The sequence below is a fragment of the Galeopterus variegatus genome, unplaced genomic scaffold (genome assembly GCF_000696425.1).
Source record: "Galeopterus variegatus unplaced genomic scaffold, G_variegatus-3.0.2 Scaffold2681, whole genome shotgun sequence".
In the NCBI taxonomy this organism is placed as follows: Eukaryota; Metazoa; Chordata; class Mammalia; order Dermoptera; family Cynocephalidae; genus Galeopterus; species Galeopterus variegatus.
Genome location: NW_007728792.1, coordinates 187,282 through 200,509, shown reverse-complemented (window position 1 = coordinate 200,509; position 13,228 = coordinate 187,282). Strand labels below are relative to the sequence as shown.

General features: G+C 46.1%; 1 protein-coding gene and 1 pseudogene across 1 annotated transcript in view; one reads left to right on the top strand and one right to left on the bottom strand.

Annotated features, from left to right (window-relative positions):
- Positions 1-475, bottom strand: part of ST8SIA5 (ST8 alpha-N-acetyl-neuraminide alpha-2,8-sialyltransferase 5) — a 78,712-nt gene extending 78,237 nt beyond the window's left edge. The window contains exon 1 of the mRNA XM_008582617.1: positions 366-475. Coding sequence (XP_008580839.1) covers positions 366-475 — 110 coding nt within the window. The remainder of the gene's footprint in view (positions 1-365) is intronic.
- Positions 476-6,905: 6,430 nt separating this feature from the next.
- LOC103598593 overlaps positions 6,906-13,228 on the top strand; it is a 38,065-nt pseudogene continuing 31,742 nt past the window's right edge.

Below are 13,228 nucleotides of genomic sequence, written 5' to 3'. Positions count from 1 at the left end.
GGGGAGCGGGGCCCGGGCTCTGACCGCCGGTGCGCCCCAGCGCGCGCGCACCGCCCCCTCCGGTCCGGCCCGGGATCGCGGTCGCCGGGAGCGCGGTGCCCTACCCCGGACGGGCCACGTCCAACCCCGGGCCCGCAGCGGGGGAGCGCGAAGGTTGGCCCTTCAGCCCTGTGGCTAGGAGGTGAGCGATGAAACGACCGGACAGTCTGGCTAATGACACGCGGGCAGTGGAGAGGGGGAGGGGTGGGGTGGGGAACGCCAGGTTTGAATCCTGGGATTAAAAAGAGGGCAGGAAGGGGAAGCCGCGGCTGCGGAGCTGGGCTAGCTGGAGGGGAGCGTTTGCATGCGGCGCGCAGGGCACTGACTGAGTCACCGCCGTGGCCGCGTCCTCGCGCTCTCCTAGAGATTTCTCTGGAGAGCGCGGAGCAAGGTCAGCCGGGCAGCCCTTCAAGGACGGCGTGCGCCGCTCCTGCATGCAGATGGCTAGCGGGGCTGCCCGCCCGCGCCCCGGCGCCCAACTCCTGCACGGAAGGAATTCAGGGTCTGCCCGTCCCCGCCACAGGCCTCTTCCCTCTCCCCGACTGCAGCTCGCGGCCGTTCGTCAAAGACCCTGTTGTCACTGAGACACTGGGACCTTGTCTCATCCTTGGAACCACTCGTAAATCTTAGGTCAGGCAGTCGGCCGCCTTCGGTTACCACGGTCCCCAAAAGCTTTGTTAAGTCACTATGTCCGGGAAGGTTTGTGCTTCAAGAGTGCATGCCAGGGAAAATAGTCACAAAAATGCAAAACGAACGTCGTGCCTCTTCAGAAATTCTTACCCCGAAATATTCCCCCCGCCACCACCCCGTCCTTGCACTCCGGGCGACAGCCCTGTCATCCTGACACCGGAGGGTCTCCTGGAGCCTCAGGATCACATGCCCGCAGCGTTCACCACTGAGCCGGGCTGCCTGATTCTAGGGCGCCCCTTTCCGGGACCCTCCCGACACACCGGGAGGGTCTAGAGCCAGGCCAGAGATTCAGCTGGGAACTTGACCAAAACTCAAATCTCAACAAGAAAAAGAACTTTGAGGGGGAAGTGCCCACACTACAATCCTTCGACCTTGACATTTAGTGTGTTCCCTCTTTAAACTGAAAAGACCAAGGTATACACCATAAAAGTCTCATGATTAGGGTTCCACCACTAATTTGGAATTTGTGTTAACTCACAGAGACCCTGTGCTATCTATGAAGAGTTTGAGTATTTATCCGTTAGAGGACACACAGATAAACATTTAGGGGGCCCAGCTTTATAATAACCTGTGCATATGTTTGGTGTCATACATCAAAAAGTGTTTGCTCTCACATATATTAATGAATTTTTCCTCCCAGCCTATGACTAACCCATTTTACAGTTGAAAGGACCAAAGTGTATTTGCTCAAAGTAACTCATCCACCAAGAAGTCTGGATTCTGAGTTGCAGCTCTTTCTCCCACACATCCAGGCAGGCCTGGCTTCATAAGACTGGGACCTGTTCAGCTGTCCCCACCACCACAAACACCCTTGGCTTAATGCTCCACTCTTGCTATCTTCAAATGTTTGAACAAGGGGGACCTGCATTTCACTTTGCACTGGATCACACAAATTATGTAGCAGGTCCTGCACATGGGTCTCAAGGTGACAATACCAATTTTTCACCCAGTTGGCATGCACGTGTAGAGTTCGTGAGGTACTGTCATCTTCATTACAGGCAAGGCACTCTCTTGTTTCCTTTCTGTTCCTGCTTATTCTCCATCCCCATCAGGTACCCACACTAATAGTTGTCTTTGGGCGCATGCTTCCTTGGAAAAACAAATGTATTGTAAAATAATAAATTCAAACTATACTAAGAACTTTTTAATTGCATTATAATACATTTACAGAAAAGTACACAAATCATCAATGTACAGCTCACTGAGTCTTCATAAGCTGAACATACCCATGTAACCAGCACACAGATCAAGAAATAAAAAATAACCAGCCCCCCAGGATCCATCTCATGCTCCTTTCTAGTTACTACATGCTCAAGAATAACCACTGTTCTGTTGACCTGAAAGAAACCAAAGCCAAACATATAAAGTATAGGATTTATTGAGCTAATATGACTATTACAACTGGGAAACGCATAGGTCAAGTCACCCTGAGAAACGTGTTCTGAAGAGGGCCAGCAGGGCTTAGTATTGTATAAGCACAAGGAGGGGGGAAAATCAAAGGAGAGAGCGAGAGGGGCCAGCCCTGCCTAACCACCTCATCAGTCTTTCTATTGGTTTTACAGATATGGACATATGGATTTGGGATTATTATTAGGTTACATCCTACATGCAGGGGTCTAGGATAAGGGTTACAAGAAGCGTTCCAGGTTATTTTATGACTTTTTGGGTGCCATGAAGTCTGCTCCTAAGTAAAAATGGTCTTATGATAACATTTCCCAGGACAGGTGGACATGACTGTTGACTTAGCCCAGATCTCCCAAGGCATTATAATTTAGCTGAAGTGGTCACAGCAGGGGTGCTTTTTTTGTTGTTGTTGTTATCATTTCTGACTTCCTGTTCTTGTGTTTTGTATAAATGAAATCATACATTATATATTCTTTTGTGTCTGACTTTTGTTGAACATTAATTGTGAGATTCATCCATGTCGTTGTGTGTGGTAGGTAGGCAGAATTCTAAGGTGGCCCACCAAGATTCCCCACACCCTCTTGCACACGTACCTTCTCCCAGCTATTCAACTGAACATTAATCTATGTGCTGCTGTGAAGGGATTTTGAAGACGTAATTAGGCCTAAATCAGTTGGCTTTAAGGTAGGGAGATTGTCCTCAGTGGGCCCGATCATATGAAACCTTAAAAGGGACTGAGCTCTTCCTGGTGAAAGAAATTTGAAGCATGAGAGGGGAATTTGAAGCATATGAGGGAAATTCTTTATTGCTGGCTTTGAAGATAGAGGGGACCACATGATAAAGGATGCAGATGGCCTCTAGGAGCTGAGATAGGCTCCTGGCTGACAGCCAGCAAGGAAAGAGGGGCCCTTAGTCCCCCAGTCACAAAAAAGACCCTGAATTCTGCCAACAACCTGAATGAGCTTCGAGAGAATCCTGAGTTCCAGCCACCTACACCCGATTTCAGCCTTTTGGACTGTCAGAAGAGAACCGAGCTACACCATGCCCCGACTTAAGATTTACACAACTGTGAGTTCATAAGTGTGTGTTGATTTAAGCTGCTAAGCTTGAGATAATGTGTTTCACAGCAATAGAAAACTAATATCTTGTGCGTAGTTATATTTTGTTCAATCTTGTTGCTATATAGTATGTCACTGTATGACTATAGCGCGACTTCTTTATCCACGCATGCTACTGTTGATGGACATCTGGGTAGTTGCCACCACGGACCTTCCAGTGCATGTCTTTTGGTGAATACATGCATGTATATCTACTGGGTATCTGCATTTAGAATTGAAATTTCCAGGTCAGAATGTGTACATATGTTCAGCTTTAGCGACTTTAGTTCAACAGTTTTCCAGAGGGGTAAATTATTTTTTAATAGGTATTTTATTCAGACTTGCCATGACCCAATAAGGAATTAGTCTCCACTCTAGCTGCCACTAATATTAACTGGCTAACCTAACAGCAAAAAGCCCATCAAGCCAAGAGCCAGGATAGTTGAGGGACAATAACAGCTCCAATGGTACTCATGCTCCGTGGAGGAGGCACTTAGTCTCCTCACTAGCCAGGTCACCTGCAGGAATTAGCAGTAAATAAGATTGATGCTGACATTAGGCACAGTTAGAACTGTGCAGCAACACTCTCTATGGGATGTATTTCACTCTGCAAAGGATCAGCAAGAGTCCAGTCCATCCCTGCTCTTCTAATCCTAAAGGTGTTTTAAATTTATGTTCATAGCAAGTCAAAGAGGTATCTTTAACACACACACTAACACTTCACAAGCATCTTTAGTGGAGTCAGAGAGCTGAGATCTTGAAATGCGCAGGTCTGAAGTCCCTGTTGCTGCTATCAATATGGAGCTAGGTTCCATTTTAAGCCGAATTTATATTCTGATTGTAGAATTGCAGCACACACTTAGAAGTCCTTGCAAACAAAAGAGTAAACACATGGATAACTGAACACTGTGCCAGATTCAGCGAACACCATTTTTATATCCTAATTGCCAGGAATGGGGACAGCTGCATCATTGTTTAAAACACACACTCACATACAATTAAGCCAAGAACAAATGTCAATGCTGGCACAATCTGCTAAATTACTGATAACTGATGGGCATTACTCATTCCGTAAGCATTGTCTCCAATACAAAGCGCAAAGAAAAAAAATAACTTAGAGGTGTCTACTGATTTAAGAAAGCTACTTTTTATATCATACAGCACAACTGCAACCTGCCAGATTATGTAAGTGACATTCCGCCCATGTGTTCAAAGGGTTTGTGATAAGTACATGCTGTTCTTGTGCCTTCTTACACTTGTCTTAACGACTCAGGCCTTCAAGAGGCTGATTCTTGGCTTTGGGACATCACTTTGTCTGTGATGAAGGTTATCTTGCTGTCAGGTAAACAGAAATGCCCAAGTCATAACCTTGTAATCCAGAAAGCCAGGGTTGGCCATTGCATGGTCAACTGCAGACACTACTCTACATCATCAGTCTTGCTTTTAATAAATTATTACTTATATAAAAGAACTATAATTTAAACCTCTTGGTCATTCCCTTATGAAACATGAGTTGTGTTCTACATAACATGATAAATCACTTATAATCTCAAATGTGGATATGAAGTCACCTTTTAGCCGTCACATCTCCAGCCTGAGAAGCATCCTTCTTCTGTCTTGGCACCAGGTGTTCCTCTCCTGCATTTTTTCCAACTTATTCAGTTTGTTTCAAAGGTAGAGACATTATTATTATTATTAATCCACAAACCAACCAATGCATCACAGTGCAGAAAGATTCTGTCCATCTCAGTTATATCATACTCCCACAGATAGCCAGAAACAGCACCACTCTTTGTAATGAGGTTACTAAGATCACATTTAGGTGACATGGTGGCCAAAATGAACCCTTAACCTCTTTTGCTCACCTTAAAGGCCAGGCCTTCCAGTAGAAACACTTGGATCAGGTTCTGCCCTTTGAGGAAGAGCACTGATGAATTCAGCTAAGAGAATGTTTTTTGTTTCTGAGCCAGTGCAGGCTCCTAGACACATTTTGTTGGTGGTCTGCATAATGCTGACACTTTCAAAAGAATGCCCTATAAATATCACTGCTTAAAAATGTTTAGTGTTCCTTGGGTACCTGCGAAGAGCAAAGAGATGAGTGTCCCTCTGTGACTTCCCACTACCAAAACACGGAGGGATGTTCCCAATCTTAATGTCATGGCCCCAGCCTGTGTCATTTAACCACCGGCCTAAGTCCTAAAAGCTCCGTGCATTTGGTAGACGTGGCTAGAATGTTTACTACATGCTAAATATTGTGTGACATGCTAGGGAAACAAGGATTAGTCATTCTTAGTCTGTGCCCTTAAAGGAGTTTACAGTCCCATGAGGAAGACAGACAATACCCCACAAGGGGATAAGGATTCTTCTAACCCAAACCAGGGAGGGTAGTGGGCAGGGGTGGAATGGCAAGGAAGGTTTCCAGAGGAGGTAGTGTTTGACCTGAATCATGATAGATAAGGACAGCCAGCCAGGTAGAGAAGGTGGGACGAGGTATTCTGGGCAGAGAGAGCAATGTGGGCAAGGGCTGGCATCAGGAACAGGGCACAGTCGGCTTGGTGCGGCTGAAGAGATGAGGCTGGGTGGGTGAGCAGAAGATAAAGCATAGGGAGTTAGGATTCATAAAACCATTGCAAGATTTTAAGTAGGGGAATGATACAGTCAGATTTTCATTGTAGATGATCAGTGTCAGGCTGGTGGAGCACAGTTTGAGAGAGTTTAATAGTTGGATGGCAAGAACTATGTCCATCCTTTTCATTGAAAAGGAAAGGCATGAACTGAAAAGGCACAAATGTGCCAGCTTCTCTTCCTTCTCCCTGACAGCATCAGACCCCTGCCCTTGGTCTCCCCCACCTCCCACCCCCCTGGCAAGCAGCCCCACCCACCTCTGAGCTCTCATTATTGCACCAACCTGAGAACCAATTCTTTGCCTCCGTCCAGGGGAGCAGAAAAGGAGTAGAGAAATATGATTATTGCTTTATAAAAGCTGCCACCATATTAAGTGCCTCGTCATTCAATGCATTTGAGATTCACAGAAATAGAGTAAGCATGGTTCGGGCCGGTCCACTGCAAAATTGTGCTGTTGGCAGAATTTGTCTTTGGTACACCCTTTTTGCCACTTTTTGAGATCTCTTCTGCTCCACAGGTTCCTGATGCGATAACACTCTTCTCCTTCCCTTTTAAAATCTCTGCTCTTGGAAAAGGCTTTGACACCTTTCATTTAAATCCTAATGTTCCTGATGGAGAGAAATTTAACCCGAAATATCATGTGTGACTATAATAAAGGTGAATCCCCATTAGAACTGCGCTTAAAGCGCTGTAAAAAATATACAACAGCCAGACTCTTAACCACATTCTCAGACGTTTTCAATGTAATCTAGTGGAGAATGGTCTTCTGAAGGAATTGAAATGAGCAGAAATAGGATTAGTTTTACAGAAAACTTCTTGCCATCCAACTATGTCAATACTTACAGAAGTACCCTTGTATATGAAATCCAACAAGAACTACAGGATTTACTTGTTCTGCCCCCTGAAAAGAAACCATTGTCCACAAGTGTAGTCACCGACATACCAGCCTAGCCTTGCCATGTTGTGGGTTTGCCTAAACTGTCATTACTTATAGGCCAAATAGACAGTAGTGAACATCAGGAATCAGCAAACTTTTTCTGAAAGGGCGAGATGACAAATATTGTAGGCTTTGTGCGCAACCCTAAGGTAAACAGCATTATTTACTATGGCCTTAGATAGGTGAAGAAATTTCACAAATGTTGAGTCTTAATAAATTTGTGAAGTTGGTCAAGTCTCCTTAGTGGTCCCCCTTTCCCCCATCAACACTGCCTGCTGGCCATGACTCTCCAATATCCCCACTAAAGTCCAGACCAAAGTCTGTCCTCTTTCACCCTCTGCCCACAAAAATGTACCTGTCTGTAGTTTTACTATCTCATCTCCTTAATACAGATGTGAAGCTAACCTAAGGAAGTATGGGATAGCAGAAAGAGCACAGGCCCAAGACTCAGAAACCTCAAGTCTAGATCAGGCTCTGCCAAAAACTGGCTGTCTGAATTCAGGCATGATTAACCTATTGGCAACCTTGGATTTTAGCCCATAAAATGAAAGAGTACTATGTTATCTAAAATTTTTTTCAACAGCAAAACTCTGGCTTCAAGCCAAAAGGGTGCTCTGTGCTGTGTCCTCCCTCATCCCCTCCTCCCTGCTGAGGCACCATCAGAGAATGCAGGGGCTTGCTGGAACACAGTTTGGAAACCACCAGGCTAAATGATCCCCCAAGTTCCCATTCATCTTGCAAATTCTCTAATTTGGTCTCTAATTCTAAGATAAATGGCTTCATGCTAATATGAGAGGTAATAATAAAGTATCAGTACCTAGAATCACTTGTGTTTGAGTAAGAATCTTCATAGCTGTATAATATTATGAGTTAATATATAAAGATGGACTCTCAGGCACCATGTATATGAAAGAGGTAGTTGGGAGACTCCCTGAATCCCCTAAAATCATACCACTTGTGCTATCCATTCATCTTTCATGGAGGGCCTTATCTCTTGAAGTGGTTAATGGCATTTTTCAGGGAGGTAAGTATCCTCAGTATTGAGCCTGTCAAGGGCCAGGTTCCTATCAGATCCTTGGTTGAGGATCCATGAGGCCCAAGAAGGTCAAGGAAAGTCTTATTGTGACTTTGACAGGATGTGATGAGCTAGAATCAGGTTTAGTTATGAAGAACAGAAATCCCCAAAATGACAAGACTTAATACAGATACACACTGCTTTTTCTCTGCCATGTAACAGATATTCAGAGGTAAGCAATCCAAAGACCAGGGAGACACTCCATTCTAAAACCTCTTTGAAGATCCACACTCCTTATAGCTCATTACTATAACATCCCAAGGATGTAGCCTTGTCCTCATGTTCCAAGGTGGACACTAGTGTTCCAGTCATCACATCCAAGATCCAGTTAACAGGATGGAGGAAGAGATAAAGAAGGGTGAACCTTTCTCCCTTTAAGGACATTCTCCAAAGTCTGACATAACTCTTCTGGTCAAATCTCATTGGCTAACCTGAGTCATGCAGTCAACCTAGATGCAAGGGAGTCTGAAGGAAACAATCAACTTGCTGGGCAGGAAAAGGAAGGAAGGAGGATCTATGACCAATGGTGGGTCCCATGTCAGGAGCTGGTCAGCCACAAGCAAGGGTCAGCAATTCCCAGAATTTCAGTTCTGGAATCTGTACATTGACTTAAACTCTTGGGAATTTTACTTGGATATCTTCAGATTCTGAAGATATTTTAATGTCATTTTAATGTCATTCTAATGTCATTTGAATAGATGCAGATGAGAGCTGCATAAATAATAGTGAATATGAACCTTAAAAATACATCAGGACTCAATAACTGTATGCTACAATGTCCCTAATTTAACCTTTTTAAAAAGCGTAACATATGTACAGAAAGGTGTACAAATTGTGGTGTACAGCTTCCCATGAATTATGGCAAAGTGAAGACACCATGAATACCACTAAGAAAAAAAGAAAGGAAGAAACCGCTAGCTCCCAGAACCCAGCTGGCTTTCCTCCCAGGCTCCCATGCCCATCTTGAACCCTTTCCTTCCTCCACTTGCCTCCCCGACTCTGTCTTGGCCGTGCCTTCCCTTCTGCTCACCCCACTGCCCAGGCCTCCCAGACAAGCAGGCAGGGCTGCTCATTTTTGAGGCTGGCTTGCCTTCTCATGCAGAGGAAATGGCAGTGAAGATATTTTAATGTCATTTTAATGTCATTCTAATGTCATTTGAATAGATGCAGATGAGAGCTGCATAAATAATAGTGAATATGAACCTTAAAAATACATCAGGACTCAATAACTGTATGCTACAATGTCCCTAATTTAACCTTTTTAAAAAGCATAACATATGTACAGAAAGGTGTACAAATTGTGATGTACAGCTTCCCATGAATTATGGCAAAGTGAAGACACCATGAATACCACTAAGAAAAAAAGAAAGGAAGAAACCGCTAGCTCCCAGAACCCAGCTGGCTTTCCTCCCAGGCTCCCATGCCCATCTTGAACCCTTTCCTTCCTCCACTTGCCTCCCTGACTCTGTCTTGGCCGTGCCTTCCCTTCTGCTCACCCCACTGCCCAGGCCTCCCAGACAAGCAGGCAGGGCTGCACATTTTTGAGGCTGGCTTGCCTTCTCATGCAGAGGAAATGGCAGGCAACTCACCAAGATCTAGCTCTCAGCTGGTCCCCCTCACTAGCTTTGGAATCTGGGCAGGAAACAGAGCCTTTCTAACACCTCCCCAAGCACTGTCCTGAGGGTCAAATGTGCTGGTCAGGTACTTCCAGTAATGGATTGAACTATGTCACCCGAAAACTCCCTGAAGCTTCAATTGTGTCCCCCAAGTTTTATGTATTAGAAACTTTTATGTATTAGCAACTGTGACTGTTAAGAGGGTAGGAGATCCTACTATGGTAATTGAAAGTGGAGACTTGAAGAGGTGATTGAATTGTAGGACTGTGCAGTAGTGAATGGATTACAAATGGTGGTCAGGAGTGTGGTTCTGAGGGCTTTAAAAGAAGAGGACAGTCTGTCTCTTGCTCTCTCTCTGCTCTCTCTGCTTCCACCATCTTGCAATGTGAGACCCATGGGTCACTGTCATCACCAGCAGATAGACTTTGGACTTCCCAGCCTCAGAAACTGTAAGCAATAAATTTCATTTTCTTTATAAATCACACAGTTTCATGTATTCTGTTATACAAAAGGACTAATACAGTACCTGAGGCATAACTGGTGCTGCACATATGGTGGCTCATGTACAGTCACTGCATTTTTAGTGAAATGCCCCTGCTTGGGCCTTTGTAGAGCCCTGTGAAGGAACATTCATTATTCTCATTTCACAGATTGCCACCATGATGCCCAAAGAGGTGAAACGACTTGTCTGGCATCACCCAGCAGGTCAGTGGCAAAGCGAAGACTAGGCCCTGGGCTTAGAGGCTGGGCCAGCGCACGATGTGGAGCTGCAGCCCTCCTGACCCAGAGGTCTGTCACTGGGGGGGCAGTTCAGACCTGTCCATGGTCCCATGGCCATTCAGATGCTTGTTTGGCCCAGGGGCGCCTGATTCTTTAAATGATTCACTGTCCTCCTCACTAAGACTTATCTCAGCTTCACCAGAATTTTTCCTAAACGGAGATACAAATGCCAACCTTATGACACTTCCTAATAAAAATTAAATGATTCACTGTCCTCCTCACTAAGACTTATCTCAGCTTCACCAGAATTTTTCCTAAATGGAGATACAAATGCCAACCTTATGACACTTCCTAATAAAAGCAAACTCCCTCAGTAAGATTGGGTTCCAGTGGTGCCTAATAATAACTGCAGACACAAATGGGTAAAAAGCTGGCCGTGCAAAGAGAGCTCCAGGGCCAGACAGAATGTGGGGCAGGCAGGGCCAAAGGCAGCATCTGCAGCCAGGGCGAGCAGCAGGCAGGGCCTTGTGCTGGCACTCAAGGCCCCTAGCAGCAGGAGGAGGGCAGTCAGCCAAGGTCAGGCCCATCCTGGCCATGCCAGCACAGCTAGGGCGGTGCATGCTGTCATCCAACAAATACTACTGGACAACGACCCTGGTACAGGCTGGTGCTGGGTTCACAGGAAAACTCCTCACCCCTTCCCAAGATGTTCAGACATTTATTTACAAGGGGGCTGAGTCTTTCCTTATGTTAGAAACATAAGACCGACAAGCAAATAACCCTAGGAGAGGAGGCCCAGGAACGCATCCAGTGTGATGTACAGATCACAAGGGTCAGAGCCATCCTTGAGAGGTGGTTCAGTTAAGGGAAGAGGTGCAGCCCCGTGGCTCCTCCTCATCCACTCCGATGGCCGCCCCTCATCAGTTGCCCTCCTCATCTTGTTCCGCCCGTCACATCTCCTCGTCTTCTCCATGAAGCTCTGTGAAACACTACTGAGTGCTCACTGTGTGCTACACACTGTTCCTAGTGCTTCCCTGGTGTTAAATCCCTTAGTCTTCAGAATCTTGAGATAGGCGCTTTTATTTTGCCCATACACGTGAGGAAACAGGCACAAATGGTTAGGTCGCTTGTCCAAGGCAACACAGCTCATAAGAGGCTGGTTCTCTAGACTCATGTGTGGTCTTCCAAGCCCTCAGGACCCCAGGACCCAGGGGCAGGGCCAATGTGCTCCTGGGTGGCCAGATCTCCACTCTCCCATGTCCCTTCAATGCTCCCAGCCCTATCACACTGTCCTTGCCCTGTGTAGTAAATGTCTTCTTCTCCACTTCACCTCCTGCCACCCTTCTGGAAGTTGATACATCCCTCCAGAAGCTGCAGCCACTGGCCAGCCTCACAGGGCTCACCCCTCTGAACTTGCTGGCTGTTCCTCCCTCCCTGGGCCGTCCCCAGGAGGTTGCCAGCAGAGGACTGGGAATGGCTAAGAGCTTGGGCTCTGGAGTCACATGCCTGGGGTCTAATGCCAAGCCAACCAGTTACCAGTTTTGTCCCCTCAGGTAAGTTTATTGACCTCCCCAAGCCTCAGGTTTTTTTATTTATGAAATAGGTCAATAAAAGAAACCACCTTCCAGAGTTACACGAGAGTGAGTTTAGGCATGTCAATTACTCCAAAGAGAGCTGACTGCATACGAAGTATTTAGGAAATATTAGAACTTAGTATGACCACATCTTGTCAAGAAAATCTGAAATCAGAAAATCAGAAATTCCACTTTCTAACCACAACTTCCTGTTTTCCACTCTTAAAGCCCTTCTTATCCCACTCGCCTACTCTGCTATATTAGTACCCCAGGGGCTGGAGTACACACATTTCCCGGTGTGTTGTCCACCTCATGGCTTCTCATCCTTTCCTACTTTGCTAAGACCCCATGGTCAATCACTTTACTGACATTCTTACAATTACCCACAATCCCTCACACTTGGTCCATTTCTGTTAGGATTAGGTTCAGTGCACATAACAGAAAACCCAAAGAAACAGTTCTTAAAATCATGAGTTTATTGTTCTCTCAAGTAAAAGAAATCCAAAGGTAGTTCATCTGGAGATGATACAGTGGCTCTAAGTGCATCCAGGACCCATGTTCCTCCCACTCCCTGTTCACCCATTCTTAGCACACTGTCATGTAGCCCAAGGTGGCTGCTTGAGCTCCAGCCATGATGTCTGCCTTCCAGACAACCCAACGGAGGGAGGGAAGGGAAGAACAAAAGGGAAAGCCTTCACAGTCTGTCCTCCTATTCAGGAGCCTTCCCATCTAATGCCTTCCTCTTACATCTCATTGGCCAGAACTCAGTCACATAGCCACACCCAATTGCTGCTCACCTGCTGTCCCAAATAAAAGGAGAAAAGGAGAGGTCGGTTCTACAGGCTGTCCCTACTACTGGAGAAAATCATGCTGACAGGCAACTTTGCAGACTCAAGGCTCCAGCCCAACCGAGTCCCCCACACTCCTAGACAAAACCACCTCCCTCTTTTGCATGCCTCTTTGCAATTATTCCAAGTACTCAGTCAGTTTCTTAAACCCTCTTCCCTCCCCTTGCTCTTGGCAAAGGTCTTCCTCCCATCCTCTCTGACATCTGTCTTTAGGCTTCCCTTTCATTCCTCTGAAGCTGCTCCAGCTCCAACTAGGGGGTGACTGCCTCTCTGGCATGAGTAGGTCTCTTTCCCCTGAACCCCACAGTGGTACCTGGCACAGAGCTGAGCATACAATCAACAGAAATAAAGTGAGGAGTGCTAAGTTGCTAATAAGTAACAGTTTAAGCTATACACTCTCTCACAACGAGTTGTTTTTCTTAGCCAGAGCCTTCATTGCTTCACTCCAAAGGAGGTGCCTAGGGAGAAATCAGGGGCCCAAGAAGGCTGACTTGGGGGCCGACCGTGGCGCACTCGGGAGGGTGCAGCGCTGGGAGCGCGGGAGCGCTGCCACCGCGGGTTCGGATCCTATATAGGGATGACCGGTGCGCTCACAGCGCTCAC